Source organism: Manacus candei, unplaced genomic scaffold (genome assembly GCF_025592945.1).
Source record: "Manacus candei isolate 608988 ecotype Guabito, Panama unplaced genomic scaffold, ASM2559294v1 h1tg000271l, whole genome shotgun sequence".
In the NCBI taxonomy this organism is placed as follows: Eukaryota; Metazoa; Chordata; class Aves; order Passeriformes; family Pipridae; genus Manacus; species Manacus candei.
In genome coordinates this window covers 1-22,760 of record NW_026138319.1, presented here as the reverse complement: position 1 = coordinate 22,760, position 22,760 = coordinate 1, and the positions used below count along the sequence as shown (strand labels likewise).

Sequence of the window (22,760 nt, the reverse complement as noted above, 5' to 3'; positions counted from 1 at the left end):
GAAGATGATGATGATGGGATGGAGATGATGATGAAGATGATGATGGTGGTGGGATGAAGATGAAGATGAAGGTTGGGTTGGGTGGGATGGAGATGATGATGGTGATGATGATGATGATGATGAGATGGAGATGAAGATGATGATGATAATGATGGGATGGAAATGATGATGAAGATGATGATGATGGTGATAGGATGAAGATGAAGGTTGGGTTGGGTGGGATGGAGATGATGATGATGATGGGATGAAGATGATGGGATGGAGATGAAGGTTGGGTTGGGTGGGATGAGGATGATGATGGGATGGAGATGATGATGATGATGATGATGAAGGTTGGGTTGGGTGGGATGACGATGATGATGATGGTGGGATGGAGATGAAGGTTGGGTTGGGTGGGATGACGATGATGGTGATGGTGATGGGATGAAGGTGATGATGATGGTGGGATGAAGATGAAGGTTGGGTGGGATGAGGATGATGATGATGATGGGATGAAGATGAAGGTGATGGGATAAAGATGAAGATGATGATGATGATGACGGTGGGATGAAGGTGAAGGTTGGGTTGGGTGGGATGAAGATGATGATGGTGGGATGGAGATGATGGGATGGAGATGATGATGGTGGGATGATGATGATGATGATGGGATGGGATGAAGATGATGATGATGATGAAGCCTGGATGATGATGAGGAGGAGGAGGAGGAGGAGGAGGAGGAGGGTTGTGATGATGACAAAGATGACGCTGGGGGTGGGATGATGATGAAGATGGTGATGAAGGTTGGGTGGATGACAATGACGATGATGATGGTGGTGGGATGGAGATGAAGGTTGGGTTGGGTGGGATGAGGATGAAGGTGAAGATGATGATGATGATGGGATGGAAATGGTGATGATGATGGGATGAAGATGATGAAGGTTGGATGATGATGGTGGTGGGATGAAGATGAAGGTTGGGTTGGGTGGGATGACGATGATGATGATGATGATGATGGGACAAAGACAATGACAACAACGATGACGATGATGACGATGATGACGATGACGATGAAGGCGCCGAAGGCAGCCCCGGAACGTTCCCCCCCCAACCCCCGCTCTCTGTGTCCCCCCCAGGGCGCCTGCTGGGACCACTGGGAGCACTGGGAGCACTGGGAGGGGCAGGAGGAGCCCCACTGGGAGCACTGGGAGCACTGGGAGCACTGGGAGGGGCAGCAGGAGCCCCACTGGGAGCACTGGGAGCACTGGGAGGAGGACTGGGAGGGGCACTGGGAGGACTGGGAGGACTGGGAGGGGGACTGGGTGGACTGGGAGGGGGACTGGGGGGACTGGGAGGACTGGGAGGACTGGGAGGGGCACTGGGGGGACTGGGAGGGGGACTGGGGGGACTGGGAGGACTGGGAGGGGCACTGGGAGCACTGGGAGCCCCCCCAGTGGGGCCGTGAGGGGGGTCCTGGGGGGGGGGAGGGGCCAATAAACCATCGATGTCACCTCGGGGGGGGGTCGGTGTCACTTTGTCGTCAACTGGGGGGGGCCCAGTTCAGACTGGGAGGGGCCCAGTCCCGTCCCAGTTCAGCCCAGTTCACCCCAGTCCCTCCCAATCCCCTCCCAGTCCCTCCCAGTCCCTCCCAGTCCCTTCCAGTCCCCTCCCAGTCCCTCCCAATCCCCTCCCAGTCCCATCCCAGTCCCTCCCAGTCCCTCCCAATCCCCTCCCAGTCCCTCCCAGTCCCTCCCAGTCCCCCCCACCCCCCAAAAACCCCAAAGCCACACCCACTTTAACCCTTTATTTCATTGCCCCGCCCCCCCGGGGGTCACACCGGTGGCCCCTCCCCCTTCCCCTCCCCCACCACAATTTGGGGGGGGGGGTTCCCGAGTGGGGGGAGGGGTTTTTGGGGGTGGGGGAGGGGCTTTTATGGGGGGAGGGTCTCTCAGATCTTCCCGGGGAAGGTCCCGGCCTCGCGCGCCTCGTCCCACGTGGTCACCTGGGGGGGAATTTGGGGAGGTTTTGGGGGGTTTGGGGACATTTGGGGGGGATTTGAGGACATTTGGGGGGATTTGAGGACATTTGGGGGGATTTGAGGACATTTGGGGAGGATTTGAGGACATTTGGGGGGGATTTGAGGACATTTGGGGGGATTTGGGGATATTTTGGGGGCATTTTGGGAGGATTTGGGGCCTTTTGGGGCCATTTTGGGGGGATTTGGAGGGACTTGAGGGGGATTTGGGACACTTTGGGGGGATTTGGGGACATTTGGGGGGCATTTGTAGACATTTGGGAGGGATTTAGGAGGGATTTGGGGACATTTTGGGGGGATTTGGGCACATTTGGGGGGAGTTGGAGACATTTGGGGGGATTTGGGGACATTCAGAGACATTTTGGGGACATTCAGGAGGTTTTGGGGGGGATTTGGGGGGATTTATGGAACATTTGGAGAACATTTGGGGACATTTTGGGGCATTTGGGGACATTTGGGGACATTTTGAGGATATTTAAGGGAGTTTTGGGACTATTTGAGGTGGTTTTAGGGGGGTTTGGGGACATTTAGGAAGGATTTGGGGACATTCTGGGAATATTTGAGGATGTTTGGGGGACATTTGGGGACATTTTGGGGGGATTTGGGGACATTTGGGGGGATTTGGGGGTATTTGGGGGGTATTTGGAGACATTTAGGGACATTTAGGGGAGATTTGGGGACATTTTAGGGACATTTTGAGGGCATTTGAGGGAGATTTTGGGGGGATTTGAGGACATTCAGGGGGGATTTGGGGATGTTTGGGGACATTTTGGGTACATTTGGGGACATTTAAGGACATTTAGGGGATGCTTGGGGGGAATTTGGGGGGATTTGGGGACATTTTGGGGGGATTTAGGGGGACTTGAGGGGGATTTGGGGAGACTTGAGGGGGATTTTGGGAGGATTTGGGGACATTTTGGGGGGATTTGGGGAAATTTTGGGGGGATTTGGGGACATTGGGGGGATTTGGGGACATTTAGGAAGGATTTGGGGACATTTAGGAAGGATTTGGGGACATTCAGAGACATTTTGGGGACATTCAGGAGGTTTTGGGGGGGATTTGGGGACATTTTGGGAACATTTGGAGAACATTTGGGGACATTTTGGGGCATTTGGGGACATTTGGGGACATTTTGAGGATATTTAAGGGAGTTTTGGGACTATTTGAGGTGGTTTTAGGGGGGTTTGGGGACATTTAGGAAGGATTTGGGGACATTCTGGGAATATTTGAGGATGTTTGGGGGACATTTGGGGACATTTTGGGGGGATTTGGGGACATTTGGGGGGATTTGGGGGTATTTGGGGGGTATTTGGAGACATTTAGGGACATTTAGGGGAGATTTGGGGACATTTTAGGGACATTTTGAGGGCATTTGAGGGAGATTTTGGGGGGATTTGAGGACATTCAGGGGGGATTTGGGGATGTTTGGGGACATTTTGGGTACATTTGGGGACATTTAAGGACATTTAGGGGATGCTTGGGGGGAATTTGGGGGGATTTGGGGACATTTTGGGGGGATTTAGGGGGACTTGAGGGGGATTTGGGGGGACTTGAGGGGGATTTTGGGAGGATTTGGGGACATTTTGGGGGGATTTGGGGAAATTTTGGGGGGATTTGGGGACATTGGGGGGATTTGGGGACATTTAGGAAGGATTTGGGGACATTTAGGAAGGATTTGGGGACATTCAGAGACATTTTGGGGACATTCAGGAGGTTTTGGGGGGGATTTGGGGACATTTTGGGAACATTTGGAGAACATTTGGGGACATTTTGGGGGGACTTGGGGACATTTGGGAGGGACTTTGGGAGGATTTGAGGACGTTTAGGAAGGAATTGGGGACATTTGAGGGGATTTGGGGACATTTGGGGACATTTTTGGGGGGGGTTGGGGACATTGAGAGACGTTTTGGGGACAGTTAGGGGGTTTTGGGGGGGATTTGGGGACATTTAGGGGATGCTTGTAGGGAATTTGGGGGGATTTGGGGACATTTTGGGGGAATTTGGGGACATTTGAGAATATTGGGGGGGATTTGGGGACATTTTGGGGACATTTTGGGGGGGATTTGGGGACATTTTGGGAGGATTTGGGGACGTTTGGAAGGGATTTTGAGGACATTCAGGAGGGATTTGGGGACATTTAGGGGACATTTAGGGGGGATTTGGGGATATTTGGGGCCATTTGGGAGGGATTTGGGGACATTTTGGGAGGATTTGGGGCCATTTTAAGAGGATTTGGGGCCATTTTGAGAGGATTTGGGGTCATTTGGGGCCATTTTGGGGCCATTTGGTGACATTTTGGGCACATTTAGAGACGTTTTGGGGACGTTTGGGGGGGATTCGGGGACGTTTTCGGGGGGATTTTGAAGGGATTTGGGGCCATTTTGGGGGGATTTGGGGCCACCTGAGCACATTTTGGGAGCCAGGTGACCCCCAGGTGACCCTGAGGTGACCCTGGGGGCCATTTTGGGATATTTGGGGCCATTTTGGGAGGATTTGGGGCCATTTGGGGGGACAGTGGGGGGACATTAAAGGAGGATTTGGGTGGTTTTGGGACATTTTGGGGCCATTTTGGGGGGGATTTGGGGCCACCTGAGCACATTTTGGGAGCCAGGTGACCCCCAGGTGACCCTTGGGGACACTCAGGTGACAGTGATGACGTCACTCACCCAGGAGGTGGGGCACAGGGACTTGTAGACCCGGAAGTACCACTGGCAGGGGGTGGCATCGGCCCCCTTGGCCTCCATCGCCCGCTGGCACCGGTGGAAGTCTGGGGGGGACAATTTTGGGAGGGTTTGGGGGGTCCCAGGTGGGATTTGGGGGCTCCCAGGGGGTGTTTGGGGGTCCCAGGTGGGGTTTGAGGGGGATTTTGGGGGTCTCAGGGGGGGTTTGGGGGTCCCAGGTGGGGTTTGAGGAGTCCCAGGGGGGTTTGGGGGGGGGTTTGGGGGTCCCAGGGGGGGTTTGGGGGGTCCCAGGGGCAGTTTTGGGGGTCCCAGGTGGGGATTTGGGGGTCTCAGGTGGAATTTGGGGGGTCCCAGGGGGGATTTGGGGGGTCTCAGGTGGGGTTTGGGGGGTCCCAGGGGGGGTTTTGGAGGTCCCAGGTGGGGTTTGGGGGTCCCAGGTGGGATTTGGGGGTCCCAGGGGAGGATTTGGGGGTCCCAGGGGCAGTTTGGGGGGTCCCAGGGGGGGTTTTGGGGGTCCCAGGTGGGATTTGGGGGATCCTGGGGAGGGTTTGGGGTCCCAGCTGAGTTTTTTTGGGTGTTTTGGGGTACTTTTTGGGTCCCAGGTGTGTCCCCACCCCCCCAGGGGCGTTTTTGGGGTGGTTTTGGGGGTTTTTGGGGCATCTCAGGTGAGTTTCTTGGGGTATTTTTGGGGTCCCAGGTGAGTTTTTGGGGTTTTTTTGGGGGTCCCAGCTGAGTTTTTTGGGGTGTTTTGGGGATATTTTGGGTTCCCAGGTGTGTCCCACCCCCCCAGGTGTGTCCCAGGTGTGTTTTTGGGGGTCCCAGGTGTGTTTTTGGGTCGGTTTTGGGGGTTTTTGGGGCATCTCAGGTGAGTTTTTGGAGACATTTCAAGGGGTCCCGGGTGAGGTTTTTTGGGGTCCCAGGTGAGTTTTTGGGGGTATTTTTGGGGTCCCAGGTGAGTTTTTGGGGGTTTTTTGGGGTCCCAGGTGAGTTTTTTGGGAGTCCCACCCCCCCAGGTGTGTTTTTGGGGCTCCCAGGTGTGTTTTTGGGTCGGTTTTGGGGGTTTTTGGGGCATCTCAGGTGAGTTTCTGGAGACATTTCAAGGGGTCCCGGGTGAGGTTTTTTGGGGTCTCAGGTGAATTTTTGGGGTTTTTTTGGGGTCCCAGGTGAGTTTTTTGGGGGTCCCACCCCCCCAGGTGTATTTTTGGGGCTCCCAGGTGTGTTTTTGGGGCTCCCAGGTGAGTTTTTGGGGTGGTTTTGGGGGTTTTTGGGGCACCTCAGGTGAGTTTTTGGAGACGTTTCGAGGGGTCCCGGGTGAGTTTCTTGGGGTATTTTTGGGGGTCCCAGCTGAGTTTTTTGGGGTGTTTTGGGGATATTTTGGGCTCCCAGGTGTGTCCCACCCCCCCAGGTGTGTTTTTGGGGGTCCCAGCTGTGTTTTTGGGTCGGTTTTGGGGGTTTTTGGGGCACCTCAGGTGAGTTTTTGGAGACGTTTCGAGGGGTCCCGGGTGAGTTTTTTTTGGGGTCCCAGGTGAGTTTTTGGGGGTTTTTTGGGGTCCCAGGTGAGTTTTTTGGGGGTCTCACCCCCCCAGGTGTATTTTTGGGGCTCCCAGGTGTGTTTTTGGGGCTCCCAGGTGAGTTTTTGGGTCGGTTTTGGGGGTTTTTGGGGCATCTCAGGTGAGTTTCTGGAGACATTTCGAGGGGTCCCGGGTGAGGTTTTTTGGGGTCTCAGGTGAATTTTTGGGGGTTTTTTGGGGTCCCAGGTGAGTTTTTTGGGGGTCCCACCCCCCCAGGTGTATTTTTGGGGCTCCCAGGTGTGTTTTTGGGGCTCCCAGGTGAGTTTTTGGGGTGGTTTTGGGGGTTTTTGGGGCATCTCAGGTGAGTTTTTGGAGACGTTTCGAGGGGTCCCGGGTGAGGTTTTTTTGGGGTCCCAGGTGAGTTTCTTGGGGTATTTTTGGGGTCCCAGCTGAGTTTTTTTGGGGTATTTTGGGGTCCCAGGTGTGTCCCACCCCCCCAGGTGTATTTTTGGGGATCCCAGGTGAGTTTTTGGGGTGGTTTTGGGGGTTTTTGGGGCACCGCAGGTGAGTTTTTGGAGACGTTTTGAGGGGTCCCGGGTGAGTTTTTGGGGGTATTTTTGGGGTCCCAGGTGAGTTTTTGGGGGTTTTTTGGGGTCCCAGGTGAGTTTTTTGGGAGTCCCACCCCCCCCCAGGTGTATTTTTGGGGCTCCCAGGTGTGTTTTTGGGGCTCCCAGGTGAGTTTTTGGGGTGGTTTTGGGGGTTTTTGGGGCACCTCAGGTGAGTTTCTGGAGACATTTCGAGGGGTCCCGGGTGAGGTTTTGGGGGTTTTTTGGGGGTCCCAGCTGAGTTTTTTGGGTGTTTTGGGGTGTTTTGGGGTCCCAGGTGTGTTTTTGGGGGTCCCAGGTGCGTTTTTGGGTCGGTTCTGGGGGTTTTTGGGGCTCTCACCCAGGTAGTTCTGCCAGCAGTATTCTTGGTCTGGTTCTGGTTGGGGAAGCGGGAATCGAACGGCGCCGTCTTGTACCTCTCCAGCTTGGCCTTGATGTCCTCGGCCATGGCTAATTAGGGGACTTAATTAGGCTAATTAAGGGCCTCAGAAATTCATTCACACCCCCAGGGACTCATTAAGACCCTCCTGGAGTTGATTAACCCATTCTAAAGTTAACTAACCCCCATTTAAAATAATTAAAACCAGAATAAAGGTGAGATTGAAAAGGAATACAATGAGATTAAAAGATCATTAATTACACTAATTAGCACCCCAGTAATTAGTTAAGGACCTACAGGGTTAATTAACACCCCCAAGGATTAATTAAGACCCTCCTGGGGTTGATTAACCCATTCTAAAGTTAATTAATCCCCATTTAAAATAACAAAAAACAGAATAAAGGTGACATTAAAAAGAAAGATAATGAGGTTGAAGAGTCATTAATTATGCTAATTAGCACCCCAATAATTAGTTAAGGACCTGCAGGATTGATTAACACCCTCAAGGATTAATTGAGATCCTCCTGGAGTTAATTAACCCACCCTGGAGTTAATTAATCCCCCCTTGGAGCGAGAAAGGGGAGGGCAAAAAGAAGATTGAAAAAGGAAATAATGAGGTTAAAGAATCACTAATTATGCTAATTAGCGCCCCAGTAATTAGTTAAGGACCTGCAGAGTTAATTAACACCCCCAGGGAGTCGTTAAGACCCTCCTGGAGTTAATTAATCCACCCTGGGATTAATTAATCCCCATTTAAAAGAAAAAAAGGGAGAGGAAAGAAGAGACTGGGGAGGAGAATAATGAGGTTGAAGGATCATTAATTATGCTAATTAGCACTCCAGTAATTAGTTAAGGACCTGCAGGGTTGATTAACACCCTCAAAGATTAATTAAGACCTCCTAGGGTTAATTAACCCACCGTGGGATTAATTAATTCCCACTTAAAACAAGAAAAGGAAGAGGAAAGAGGAGATTGGGGAGGGAAATAATGAGGTTGAAGCATCATTAATTATGCTAATTAGCACCCCAGTAATTAGTTAGGGACCTACAAGATTAATTAACACCCCGAAGGATTAATTGAGACCCTCCTGGGTTAATTAACCCACCCTGGGATTAATTAATCCCCCCTTGGAGCGAGAAAAGGGAGGGCAAAAAGAAGATTGAAGAAGGAAATAATGAGGTTAAAGGGTCATTAATTATGCTAATTAGCACCCTCAGTAATTAGTTAAAGACCTGCAGGTTTGATTAACACCCTCAAGGATTAATTAAGACTCTCCTGGGGTTCATTAATCCACCCTGGAGTTAATTAATCCCCCCTTGGGTGAGAAAGGGGAGGGGAAAAGGGGACATTGAAGAGTAATTAATTCCCCCAATTAAAACCTCATTAATTAATTAAGGACCTGTAGGGTTAATTAACCCCAGGAGGGTCTTAGTGACTCTCTGGGGGTGTTAATTAACCCACCCTGGAGTTAATTACTCCCCCCTTGGGGTGAGAAAGGGGAGGGGAAATAGGAAATAAAGACAGACTGGGTTAATTAATAAGTTAATTAGTTAATTATGTTAACTCATTAACACCTTCAAGGGCTAATTAAGACCTCCTAATGTTAATTAGTCCCTCCTCTGGTCATTAATTATAGTAACTAAGTAGCTAGTGAAAAGGTTAATGAATGGGAATTAACTAATGATGTGATTTACAAATTAATTAATGAGCTAATTAGTGACTTAATTACCTGGGATAATTAAGTTAATAATAATGAGAGTAATAAATGAGGTAATTAATGAGCAAATCAATTAATTAATGGTGCTTATTAATTAAATGTAGTGATTAATAACTTAAAAATATTTAAATTTATAAATAAATTAATTATTAATAATTAATAAATAATTGAAGATTACTTAATTAACAAAACGATTAAATAACTAGCACCTTAAAGAGACAATCATTAATTAAAGGGCCCTCCCAGTTCATTCCAGTTCCTTCCAGTTCATCCCAGTCCCCTCCCAGTTCCCTCCCAGTTCATCCAGTTACTCCCCAGTCCCTCCCAGTTCATCCCAGTTCCCTCCAGTGCTCCCAGTAACCCCCAAACTGGGCCCAGTCCCCCCCCAGTCCCTCCCAGTGCCCTCCCAGTTCATCCCAGTGCCCTCCCAGTTCCACCCCCAGTCCCTCCCAGCCCCCTCCCAGTGCTCCCAGTTCATCCCAGTGCCCGCCCAATTCATCCAGTTCAGCCCAGTTCAGCCAGTGCCCTCCCAGTTCCACCCCCAGTCCCTCCCGATCCCCTCCCAGTGCTCCCAGTTCATCCCAGTGCCCCTCCCAGTGCTCCCAGTAACCCACAAACTGGGCCCAGTCCCCCCCCAGTCCCTCCCAATACCTTCCCAGTTTGTCCCAGTGCCCTCCCAGTCCATCCCAGTCCGTCCCAGTTCATCCCAGTGCCCCCCAGTCCCCTCCCAGTGCCCCCAACGCCCTCCCAGTCCATCCCAGTCCATCCCAGTCCGTCCCAGTCACCTCCGCTCCTCAAAGTCACCCCGTTCGCCGCGCGCCGGAACCAACGAGTCGCGCCGGAACCGCCAGAGCGGCGCCTGAAGTGACGTCACCGAAAGACCACAAAGCGACGCCCCTCCGCCCGAGCGCCGCCCCTGGAGGAAAAATGGCGGCGGGGCCCGACCCGGAAGCGCCTCGAAACGTCCCGAAACGGCTCGAAATGGCCCCAAAACGCTCCGAGCTGCGCCAAAAAATCATCCCGGGCGGCCCAAAAACACCGTTTCTGTCCCAAAAATTCCCCCGCGGCCCCAAAGGGGAGGGAAGCGGGGCGCTGAGGGCACTTCCGGTTGGGAGGGGGCGGGGTTTGTGACGTCAGTTCCGGATCCGGCCGAGGCGCGCGCGAGAGCCCCGCGTGGGAACGGCCACGATGAGACCCGGTGGGACAAACTGGGATGGACTGGGATGGACTGGGAGGGACTGGGATGGACTGGGAGGGGATTGGGAGGGACTGGGAGAGACTGGGAGAGACTGGGGGTGTAACTGGGAGGGACTGGGGAGTAACTGGGATGGACTGGGATGTACTGGGAGAGGCTGGGAGGGTAACTGGGATGGACTGGGATGTACTGGGAGAGACTAGGATGTACTGGGAGAGACCAGGGGTGTAACTGGGAGGGACTGGGGAGTAACTGGAATGGACTGGGAGTGACTGGGGAGTAACTGGGAGGGACTGGGATGAACTGGGAGTGACTGGGGGTGTAACTGGGATGAACTGGGAGAAGACTGGGAGGGACTGGGGTTAACTGGGATGAACTGGGAGGGACTGAGAGGTAACTGGGATGGACTGGGATGTACTGGGAGAGACTGGGGGTGTAACTGGAATGGACTGGGAGAGACTGAGAGGTAACTGGGATGGACTGGGAGGGACTGAGGATTGACTGGGATGAACTGGGAGGGACTGGGATGAACTGGGAGAGACTGGGGCTGTAACTGGGAGGGACTGGGATGAACTGGGAGGGACTGAGAGGTAACTGGGAGGGACTGGGATGGACTGGAGAGTAACTGGGATATACTGGGAGAAGACTGGGATGGACTGGGGTTAACTGGGATGAACTGGGAGGGACTGGGATGGACTGGAAGTGACTGGGGCTGTAACTGGGATGGACTGGGGTTAACTGGGATGAACTGGGATGAACTGGGAGGGACCAGGTGTGGAACTGGGATGAACTGGGAGGGACCGGGTGTGGAACTGGGGTTAACTGGGAGGGACTGGGATGGACTGGGAGGGACTGGGGAGGTAACTGGGATGGACTGGGAGGGACTGGGATGTACTGGGAGGGACTGGGAGGGACTGGGGGGGTGTTGGAGCCAAACTGGGAGCGCGGGGGGGGGTTACTGGGAGCCTCCCAGTGCTCCCAGTTTGACCAGTTGCCCGCAGGTTTCAGCCCCCGGGGGGGACGCGGCGGCTTCCGAGGCCGAGGTGAGTCCCAGTATGGACCAGTATGGACCAGTATGGACCAGTATGGGCCAGGAAGGGCTCTACTGGGAGCCCCAGGGCCGTCCCAGTCTGCCCAGTTCCCTCCCAGTCCCTCCTTAGGCCCTCCCAGTAACAACCAGTAACTCCCAGTGACCCTCCCAATCCCCTCCCAGTCCCTCCCAGTCCCTCCCAATCACCTCCCAGTCCCTCCCAGTATAACCAGTCCCCTCCAATCCCCTCCCAGTCCCTCCCAATCCCCTCCCAGTCCCTCCCAATCCCCTCCCAGTCCCTCCCAGTCCCCTCCCAGTCCCCTCCCAGTCCCTCCCAATCCCCTCCCAGTCCCTCCCAGTCCCTCCCAGTATAACCAGTCCCTCCCAGTTGCTCTCCCAGTCCCTCCCAGTCCCTCCCAGTCCCTCCCAATCCCCTCCCAGTCCCCTCCCAATCCCCCCCCAGTCCCCTCCCAGTATAACCAGTTCCCTCCCATTCCAGGGGGTGGTTTCCAGTCCCGCGGAGGGGGCGTGGCCCGAGGAGGGGGCGGAGCCCGCGGCGGGGGCGGGGCCCGCGGCGGCGGTGGGCGTGGCCGAGGCCGAGGGGGCGGGGCCCGCGGAGGGGGCGGGGCCAGAGGCGGCCGCGGAGGATTCAAAGGAGGGAAAAAAGTGACGGTGGAACCACATCGGCATGAGGGTAACTGGGAGGGACTGGGATGGACTGGGATGGACTGGGAGGGACTGGGAGGGGATTGGGGGGCACTGGGAGGGGACTGGGAGGGACTGGGATGGACTGGGAGGGACTGGGAGGGACTGGGAGGGGATTGGGAGGGACTGGGAGGGACTGGGAGGGACTGGGAGGGGATTGGGAGGAACTGGGAGGGACTGGGAGGGACTGGGAGGGACTGGGAGGGGATTGGGGGGGACTGGGAGGGGATTGGGGGGAACTGGGAGGGGATTGGGAGGGACTGGGAGGGGATTGGGAGGGGATTGGGGGGGGCTGGGAGGGACTGGGAGGGGACTGGGAGGGGACTGGGACCGACTGGGATGAACTGGGAGGAACTGGGAGGTCCCAGGTGTGCCCAGGTGTGACGGGCGTGTCCCCCCAGGTGTTCAGGTGGGAGGGACTGGGATGAACTGGGAGGGACTGGAATAGACTGGGATGAACTGGGAGGGACTGGGAGGGACTGGAATAGACTGGGAGGAACTGGGATGAACTGGGATGGACTGGGATGAACTGGGATGAACTGGGAGGCCCCAGGTGTGCCCAGGTGTGCGATGGGCGTGTCCCCCCAGGTGTGCAGGTGGGATGGACTGGGAGGAACTGGGAGCACTGGGACGGACTGGAAGGGACTGGGAGGGACTGGGATGAACTGGGAGGGACTGGGAGAAACTGGGAGGGACTGGGAGGGACTGGGAGGCCCCAGGTGTGCCCAGGTGTGTGGTGGGCGTGTCCCCCCAGGTGTGTTCATATGGGATGGACTCGGAGGGGATTGGGAGGAACTGGGATGGACTGGGATGGACTGGGAGGGACTGGGAGGAACTGGGAGGTCCCAGGTGTGCCCAGGTGACACGGGCGTGTCCCCCCAGGTGTGTTCATCTGCCGGGGCCGGGAGGACGCGCTGGTGACCCGGAACCTCGTCCCGGGGGAGTCGGTGTATGGGGAGAAACGGATCAGTGTGGAGGTACTGGGGGAACTGGGGGGACTGGGAGGGACTGGGAGGGACTGGGGGGGACTGGGAGGGACTGGGAGGGACTGGGAGGGGACTGGGAGGGACTGGGAGGGGACTGGGAGGGACTGGGAGGGACTGGGAGGGACTGGAAGGGACTGGGAGGGACTGGGAGGGAGTGGTTTCTGTTGGTCACTACTGGTCCATACTGGTCTATACTGGTTTTTTTGGTCTGTACTGGTTTTTATTGGTCTGTACTGGTCCATACTGGTCCATACTGGTCCTTATGGGTCCATACTGGTCCGTACTGGTCCTTACTGGTCCATACTGGTTTTTATTGATCCATACTGGTCCATAGTGGTCCATACTGGTCCGTACTGGTCCATACTGGTCTATACTGGTTCATACTGGTCTGTACTGGTCCATACTGGTCCATACTGGTTCCAGGAGGGCGACACATCCATCGAGTACCGGGCCTGGAACCCTTTCCTGTCCAAACTGGTCCATACTGGTCCATACTGGTCCATATTGGTCCATACTGGTCCATACTGTTCCATACTGGTCCGTACTGGTCCATAGTGGTCCTTACTGGTCCATACTGGTCCTTACTGGTCCGTACCGGTCCATATTGGTCCATACTGGTCCGTACTGCTCCGTACTGGTTTTTATTGTTCCATACTGGTCCATACTGGTCCATACTGGTCCATACCGGTCCATACTTGTCCATACCGGTCCATACTGTTCCATACTGGTCCATACCGGTCCATACTGTTCCATACTGGTCCGTACCGGTCCATACTGTTCTATACTGGCCTATACTGGTCCATACTGGTCCGTGCTGGTCCTTACTGGTCCGTGCTGGTTCCAGGAGGGCGACACGTCCATCGAGTACCGGGCCTGGAACCCCTTCCGGTCCAAACTGGCGGCCGCCATCTTGGGGGGCATCGACCGCATCCACATCCGGCCCGGGGCCAAGGTGCTCTACCTGGGCGCGGCCTCGGGCACCACCGTGAGCCACGTGTCCGACATCGTGGGGCAGGTGAGGGGCACCTGGGGCAGCTGGGGATACACCTGGGCACACCTGGGGGCATCTGGGACACACCTGGGGACACCTGGGGGCACACCTGGGTACACCTGGGCACACCTGGGGATACACCTGGGGGCACCTGGGACACACCTGGATACACCTGGGGATACCTGGGCACACCTGGGGGCATTTGGGGATACCTGGGGGCACCTGGGACACACCTGGGGGCACCTGGGCACACCTGGGCACGCCTGGGCACACCTGGGGGCACCTGGGGGCAGATGGGCACACCTGGGGGCAGATGGGGATACCTGGGGGCACCTGAGACACACCTGGGGGCACCTGGGCACACCTGGGCACGCCTGGGGGCACCTGGGGGCACCTGGGGGCAGATGGGCACACCTGGGGGCAGATGGGAACATCTGGGCACACCTGGGCACACCTGGGGGCGACCTTAGGCACCACCGTGAGTCACGTGTCGGACATCGTGGGGCAGGTAAGGGGCACACCTGGGGGCACCTGGGCACACCTGGGCACACCTGGGGATACACCTGGGCACACCTGGGGATACACCTGGGCACACCTGGGGATACACCTGGGCACACCTGCGGGCACCTGGGCACACCTGGGGACATCTGGATACACCTGGGGGCACCTGGGACACACCTGGGCACACCTGGGGACACCTGGGGGCACCTGGGACAGGGAACACACCTGGGGGGTGTGGTTTGTTGGGTGGGCGTGGTTTGTTGGGTAGGCGTGGTTTGTTGGGTGGGCGTGGTTTGTTGGGTGGGCGTGGTTTGTGTTGTGGGTGTCTCACCTGTGCCAGGTGAGTCACAGGAGTGGGCGTGTCCCATCCCTCAGGAGGGCATGGCCTGTGGGTGGGCGTGTCTGACCCGAGTGGGCGTGTCCCCCTTTAGGAGGGCGTGGTCTGTGGGTGGGTGTGTCTGACCCGGGTGGGCGTGTCTGACCCGGGTGGGTGTGTCCTGAGTGGGTGTGTCCCCCCTGTAGGAGGGCGTGGTCTGTGGGTGGGTGTGTCTGACCCGGGTGGGCGTGTCTGACCCGGGTGGGTGTGTCCTGAGTGGGCGTGTCCCCCCGTAGGAGGGCGTGGTCTGTGGGTGGGCGTGTCCTGAGTGGGCGTGTCCCCTTTTTAGGAGGGCGTGGTCTGTGGGTGGGCGTGTCTGACCCGGGTGGGTGTGTCCTGAGTGGGCGTGTCCCCTTCAGGAGGGCGTGGTCTGTGGGTGGGCGTGTCCTGAGTGGACGTGTCCCCTTTTTAGGAGGGCGTGGTCTGTGGGTGGGCGTGTCCTGAGTGGGCGTGTCCCCGTTAGGAGGGCGTGGTCGGTGGCTGGGTGTGTCTGACCCGGGTGGGCGTGTCCTGAGTGGGCGTGTCCCCTTCAGGAGGGCGTGGTCTGTGGGTGGGCGTGTCCTGAGTGGACGTGTCTACTTTTTAGGAGGGCGTGGTCTGTGGGTGGGCGTGTCTGACCTGGGTGGGCGTGTCTGACCCGGGTGGGCGTGTCTGACCCGGATGGGCGTGTCCTGAGTGGGCGTGTCCCCGTTAGGAGGGCGTGGTCTACGCCGTGGAGTTCTCGCACCGCTCGGGGCGGGACCTGCTCAACGTGGCCAAGAAAAGAACCAACGTGGTGCCCGTCATCGAGGACGCCCGGCACCCCCACAAGTACAGGATGCTCATTGGTCAGTCAAACTGCCCCAAAATCGCCTGAAATTGACCCAAAAATGAGCCAGAAATCACCCCAAAGTCGCCCAAAAATCAGCCAAAAAAATAACACCAAAATAACCCAAAAATACCCCAAAGTAACCCCCCAGAGCCCCGGCACCCCCACAGGTACAGGATGCTCATTGGTCAGTCTGGGGGACCCAAAATCGCCTGAAATTACCCCAAAAATCACCCCAAAATCACCCTGAAATCACCCAAAAATCACCTAAAAAAATGACCCCGAAATGGCTTGAATTGACCCCAAAAATAAGGGAAAAATACCCCAAAATAACCCCCCAAAGCCCCGGCACCCCCACAGGTACAGGATGCTCATTGGTCAGTCTGGGGGACCCAAAATCGCCTGAAATTACCCCAAAAATCACCCCAAAATGACCCAAAAACCTCCCAAAAAAGTAACACAAAAATGACCTGAAATGACCCAAAAATAACCCCCCAAAGCCCCGGCACCCCCACAAGTACAGGATGCTCATTGGGCAGTCTGGGGGACCCAAAATCACCCGAAATTACCCCAAAAATCACCCTCAAATCATCCAAAAATTACCCAAAAATCACCTGAAAAAATGATCCCAAAATGACCTGAAATGACCCCAAAATAAGGTAAAAATGCCCCAAAATAACCCCCCAAAGCCCCGGCACCCCCACAGGTACAGGATGCTCATTGGTCAGTCTGGGGGACCCAAAATCGCCTGAAATTACCCCAAAAATCACTCCGAAATGACCCAAAAATCACCTAAAAAAATGACCCCAAAATGACCTGAAATGACCCAAAAATAAGGGAAAAACGCCCCAAAATACCCCCCAAGTACCCTAAAATGATGCAAAACACCCCAAAATAACCCAAAACACCTCAACCCCCCCCCAAATTACCCCAAAACAGCCCAAAATGACCCAAAACACTTCAAACCCCCCCAAAATACCCCAAAGCACCTCAAAATAAAGCCAAAATACCCTAAAACACCCTAAAATAAACCCCAAATGCCTCAAAATGACCCAAACCCTTCAAAATACTCCAAAATACCCCGAAACACCCCAAAATAAACCCCAAATACCCCAAAATGACCCAAACCCTCAAAACACCCCAAAACACCCCAAAGCCAACAAAACACCCCAAATCACCCCAAAATAAACCCCAAATACCCCAAAACATCCGAAACCAAACCCAAAATAACCCCCAAATACCCCAAAATGACCCAAACCCCTCAAAACACCCCAAAACACCTCAAAACCCCCCAAGCCCCCCAAATCACCCCAAAATAAACCCCAAGTATCCCAAAACACCCCAAAATAAACCCAAAATACCCCAAAGGCCCCAAAACACCCCAAAATAACTCCAAAATAAACCCCAAATACCCCAAAACGACCCAAACCCCACAAAACACCCCAAAACAACCCCAATACCCCAAAACACCCCAAAATAAACCCAAAATAAACCCTAAATACCCCAAAATGACCCAACCCCCCCAAAGTACCCCAAAATGATTGAAAATACCCCAAAATGAGCCAAAACACCCCCAAATACCCCAAAATTACCCCAACCACCCCAAAATACCCCAAAATGACCCAAAACACCCCAAATGCCCCAAAATAAACCCAAAATAAATCTCAAATACCTCAAAATGACCCAAACCCTCCAAAATACCCCAAAACACCTCAAAACCCCCCAAAACCCCCAAAATACCCCAAAACACCCCAAAATAAACCCCAAAACAATCTCCAATACCTCAAAACGACCCAAACCCCCAAAATACCCCGAAACGATTGAAAATACCCCAAAATGACCCAAAACACCTCAAAATACCCCAAAATGACCCCCAACCCTCCAAACTTGCCAAAATACTCCGAAACCCCCCAAAATACCCCAAAACGTGTCAAAACCCCCGAAACTCCCCAAAATACCCCAAAACACCCCAAAATAAACCCCAAGTAAACCCCACATACCCCAAAATGACCCAAACCCCCTGAAACACCCCAAAATACCCTAAAACACCCCAAAATAAACCCCAAAACACCCCAAAATAAACCCCAAATACCCCAAAACACCCCAAAACACCCCAAAATAAACCCCAAATACCCCAAAATGACCCAAACCCCCAAAATACCCCGAAACGATTGAAAATACCCCAAAATGACCCAAAACACCCCCAAATACCCCAAGATGACCCCAAACACCCCAAAATACCCCAAAATGACCCAAAACACCCCAAAACACCCCAAAATAAACCCAAAACAAATCTCAAATACCTCAAAATGACCCAAACCCCCCAAAATACCCCAAAACACCTCAAAACACCCCAAAATTACCCAAAACACCCCAAATTTGCCAAAATGCTCCAAAATACCCCAGAACGCGTCAAAACCCCCCAAAACTCCCCAAAATACCCCAAAACACCCCCAAAATAAACCCCAAAAAACCCAAAATGACACAACCCGTTCAAAACACCCCAAAATACTCCAAAGCCCCCAAAATGACCCAAAACACCCCAAAATAACCCTGAAATAAACACCAAAAACCCCAAAATGACCCAAACCCCACAAAACCCCCCAAAACAACCCCAATACCCCAAAACACCCCAAAATAAACCCAAAACAAATCTCCAATACCCCAAAATGACCCAAACCCCCCAAAATACCCCAAAACACCTCAAAACACCCCAAAATTACCCAAAACACCCCAAATTTGCCAAAATGCTCCAAAATACCCCAGAACGCGTCAAAACCCCCCAAAACTCCCCAAAATACCCCAAAACACCCCAAAACAAACCCCAAAACCCCCCAAACCGACCCCAAACCAAACCCCAAACCCCCCGAAACGCCCCAAACCCCCCGAAATGCCCCAAAATCCCCCGAACTGACCCCAAATCTCTCTCCCCCCCCCCCAGGGATGGTGGACGTGATCTTCGCCGACGTGGCCCAGCCCGACCAGACCCGCATCGTGGCCCTGAACGCCCACCACTTCCTGCGCTGCGGGGGGCACTTCCTCATCTCCATCAAGGTCAGACCAGTATAGACCAGTACGGACCAGTATGGACCAGTATAAACCAGTATGGACCAGTACAGACCAGTATAGACCAGTAGGGACCAGTATAGACTGGTATGGACCAGTAAAATGGGGAATGGGGCGGTGGGACCAGTAAGGACCAGTTCAGGGGGTTGGGGGCACTTCCTCATCTCCATCAAGGTCAGACCAGTATGGACCAGTATAGACCAGTACAGACCAGTATGGACCAGTTTGGGTCACTATAGACCAGTATGGACCAGTAGAATGGGGAATGGGGCGGTGGGACCAGTAAGGACCAGTTCAGGGGATTGGGAGCACTTCCTCATCTCCATCAAGGTCAGACCAGTATGGACCAGTATGGACCAGTATAGACCAGTATAAACCAGTATGGACCAGTATAGACTGGTATGGACCAGTAAAATGGGGAATGGGGCGGTGGGACCAGTAAGGACCAGTTCAGGGGGTTGGGGGCACTTCCTCATCTCCATCAAGGTCAGACCAGTATAGACCAGTATGGACCAGTACAGACCAGTATGGACCAGTTTGGGTCACTATAGACCAGTATGGACCAGTAAAATAGGGAATGGGGCGGTGGGACCAGTAAGGACCAGTTCAGGGGGTTGGGGGCACTTCCTCATCTCCATCAAGGTCAGACCAGTATAAACCAGTATAGACCAGTATAGACCAGTATAGACCAGTATGGGCCAGTACAGACCGGTACAGGTCACTGGAATGGGGAATGGGGCAGTGGGACCAGTAAGGACCAGTTCAGGGGGTTGGGGGCACTTCAGCATCTCCATCAAGGTCAGACCAGTATAGACCAGTATAGACCAGTATAAACCAGTATAGACTGGTATAAACCAGTATAGACTAATATAGACCAGTATGGACCAGTAAAATGGGGAATGGGGCGGTGGGACCAGTAAGGACCAGTTCAGGGGGTTGGGGGCACTTCCTCATCTCCATCAAGGTCAGACCAGTATAGACCAGTATGGACCAGTACAGACCAGTATGGACCAGTTTGGGTCACTATAGACCAGTATGGACCAGTAAAATAGGGAATGGGGCGGTGGGACCAGTAAGGACCAGTTCAGGGGGTTGGGGGCACTTCCTCATCTCCATCAAGGTCAGACCAGTATAAACCAGTATAGACCAGTATAGACCAGTATAGACCAGTATAGACCAGTACGGGCCAGTACAGACCGGTACAGGTCACTGGAATGGGGAATGGGGCGGTGGGACCAGTAAGGACCAGTTCAGGGGGTTGGGGGCACTTCAGCATCTCCATCAAGGTCAGACCAGTATAGACCAGTATAGACCAGTATAAACCAGTATAGACCAGTATAGACTAATATAGACCAGTATAGACCAGTAAAATGGGGAATGGGGTGGTGGGACCAGTAAGGACCAGTTCAGGGGGTTGGGGGCACTTCAGCATCTCCATCAAGGTCAGACCAGTACAGACCAGTATGAACCAGTATAAACCAGTTTGGGTCAGTACAGACCAGTATGGACCAAATTTATACTGCTTTATACTGGTTTATACTGATTTATACTGGTTTATATTTGTTTATACTGGTTTGTACTGGTTTATACTGGTTTATTTATGCTGGTTTATGCTGGCTCATACTGCTTTAGACTGGTTCCTACTGGTTTATACTGGTTTATACTGGTTTGGTTTGTACTGGTTTATACTGCTTTCTAGTGCTTTATACTGGTTTATATTGATTTATACCCATTTATACTGGTTTGTACTGGTCTATACTGGTTCCTACTGGTTCCTGCTGGTTTATACTGGTTTATACTGGTTTGCTTTGTACTAATTTATTCTGTTTTATACTGATTTACACTGGTTTATACTGGTTTATATTGCTTTATACTGGTTTTTACTGCTTTACACTGCTTTATATTGATTCATACTGGTTTATACTGGTCCATACTGGTTCCTACTGGTTCCTACTGGTTTATACTGGTTTGCTTTTTACTAGCTTATACTGGTTTATACTGGTCTATACTGCTTTATACTGGTTTTTACTGCTTTATATTGACTTGTACCTATTTATACTGGTCCATACTGGTTCCTACTGGTCTATACTGGTTCCTACTGGTCCATACTGGTTCCTACTGGTTTATACTGGTTGGCTTTGTACTAGTTTATACTGGTTTATACTGGTCTGTACTGTTTTATACTGCTTTATACTGGTTTTTACTGCTTTATATTGACTTATACTGGTTTCTACTGGTCTATACTGGTTCCTACTGGTTCCTACTGGTTTATACTGGTTTGTACTGGTTTGCTTTGTACTAGTTGATACTAGTTTATACTAGTTTATACTGGTTTATACTGGTTTATATTGCTTTATACTGGCTTTTACTGCATTATATTGACTTATACTGCTTTATACTGGTCCATACTGGTTCCTACTGGTTTATACTGGTCCATACTGGTTCCTACTGGTTTATACTGGTCCATACTGGCCCGCAGGCCAACTGCATCGACTCGACGGCGCCGGCCGAGGCCGTGTTCGCGGGGGAGGTGAGGAAGATGACGGGGGAGAGGCTGAAACCGCAGGAGCAGCTGACGCTGGAGCCCTACGAGAGGGACCACGCCGTGGTGGTGGGGGGTCTACAGGTGGTACTGGTTTATACTGGTTATACTGGGAGGGACTGGGAGGGACCACGCCGTGGTGGTGGGGGTCTACAGGTCAGACTGGTTTATACTGGTTATACTGGGAGGGACTGGGAGGGACCACGCCGTGGTGGTGGGGGTCTACAGGTCAGACTGGGGGTACTGGTTTATACTGGGAGGGACTGGGAGGGCCCCTGGAGCCCTACGAGAGGGACCACGCCGTGGTGGTGGGGGTCTACAGGTCAGACTGGTTTATACTGGGAGGGACTGGGAGGGCCCCTGGAGCCCTACGAGAGGGACCACGCCGTGGTGGTGGGGGTCTACAGGTCAGACTGGGGGTACTGGTTTATACTGGGAGGGACTGGGAGGGCCCCTGGAGCCCTACGAGAGGGACCACGCCGTGGTGGTGGGGGTCTACAGGTCAGACTGGGGGTACTGGTTTATACTGGGAGGGACTGGGAGGGCCCCTGGAGCCCTACGAGAGGGACCACGCCGTGGTGGTGGGGGTCTACAGGTCAGACTGGTTTATACTGGGAGGGACTGGGAGGGACTGGGAGGGGATTGGGAGGGACTGGGAGGGGACTGGGAGGGACTGGGAGGGGATTGGGAGGGACTGGGAGGGACTGGGAGGGGATTGGAGGGACTGGGAGGGACTGGGAGGGGACTGGGAGGGACTGGAGGGACTGGGAGGGGATTGGGAGGGACTGGGAGGGACTGGGAGGGGATTGGAGGGGACTGGGAGGGACTGGGAGGGATTGGGAGGGACTGGAGGGACTGGGAGGGGACTGGGAGGGACTGGGAGGGACTGCGAGGGGACTGGGAGGGACTGGAGGGACTGGGAGGGGACTGGGAGGGACTGGGAGGGACTGGGAGGGGATTGGGAGGGACTGGGAGGGACTGGGAGGGACTGGGAGGGGATTGGGAGGGACTGGGAGGGGACTGGGAGGGACTGGGAGGGACTGGGAGGGGACTGGGAGGGACTGGGAGGGACTGGGAGGGGACTGGGAGGGACTGGGAGGGACTGGGATCATACTGGGAGACATTGGGGGTTACTGGGCTGATACTGGAGGGACTGGGAGGGGATTGGGGGTAACTGGTCCATACTGGTCTCTAACTGGTCCATACTGGGAGCACTGGGAGGGACCACGCCATGGTGGTGGGGGTGTACAGGTCATACTGGTTATACTGGGGGGACTGGGATGGACTGGGATTGGACTGGGAGGGACTGGGATCATACTGGGAGGCAGTGGGGGTTACTGGGCTGATACTGGGAGGAGACTGGGAGGGACTGGGAGGGACTGGGAGGGGATTGGGGGTAACTGGTCCATACTGGTCTCTAACTGGTCCATACTGGTCTCTAACTGGTCCTTACTGGTCTGTAGCTGGTCCATACTGGTGTGTAACTGGTCCATACTGGTGTGTAACTGTTCCATACTGGTCTCTAACTGGTCCATACTGGTGTGTAACTGGTCCATACTGGTGTGTAACTGGTCCATACTGGTTTTGTCCCCAGGCCCCCCCCCAAGGAGAAATGACGTCACCACCGACCCGCCGAGGGGGCGTGGCCTGACCCG

At 54.0% G+C, this 22,760-nt stretch overlaps 2 protein-coding genes and 1 long non-coding RNA gene across 6 annotated transcripts; 2 read left to right on the top strand and 1 right to left on the bottom strand.

The window, feature by feature from the left end:
• Positions 1-1,765: 1,765 nt before the first annotated feature.
• Positions 1,766-7,259, bottom strand: LOC127464793 (cytochrome c oxidase subunit 6B1-like). The gene is given in 4 exon segments (XM_051775264.1): positions 1,766-1,978; positions 4,679-4,779; positions 7,150-7,168; positions 7,171-7,259. Coding segments are annotated over 4 exon segments (261 nt in total). The 5' UTR covers positions 7,258-7,259; the 3' UTR covers positions 1,766-1,924.
• LOC127464794 (uncharacterized) lies at positions 5,303-7,239 on the top strand. 4 transcript variants are annotated; one of them, XR_007901632.1, is made up of 6 exons: positions 5,397-5,483; positions 5,707-5,856; positions 6,038-6,098; positions 6,322-6,454; positions 6,659-6,725; positions 6,939-7,058. It is a non-coding gene; the product is annotated as an uncharacterized LOC127464794 (long non-coding RNA). The 4 variants fall into 4 exon arrangements; XR_007901631.1 differs by lacking the exons at positions 5,397-5,483; positions 6,659-6,725; positions 6,939-7,058 and adding exons at positions 5,303-5,358; positions 7,108-7,239 and having other exon boundaries at positions 5,771-5,856; positions 6,322-6,501; XR_007901630.1 differs by lacking the exons at positions 6,659-6,725; positions 6,939-7,058 and adding an exon at positions 7,108-7,239 and having other exon boundaries at positions 6,322-6,501.
• A 2,763-nt stretch (positions 7,260-10,022) lies between the features above and the next one.
• FBL (fibrillarin) lies at positions 10,023-22,760 on the top strand. Its single transcript, XM_051775263.1, has 11 exons — positions 10,023-10,103; positions 11,102-11,143; positions 11,630-11,824; positions 12,718-12,812; positions 13,666-13,836; positions 15,384-15,516; positions 18,439-18,551; positions 21,043-21,181; positions 21,421-21,433; positions 21,623-21,700; positions 22,700-22,760. The coding sequence occupies exons 1-11, from the start codon at positions 10,094-10,096 to the stop codon at positions 22,719-22,721; spliced, it is 1,011 nt and encodes a 336-aa protein (XP_051631223.1). The 5' UTR covers positions 10,023-10,093; the 3' UTR covers positions 22,722-22,760.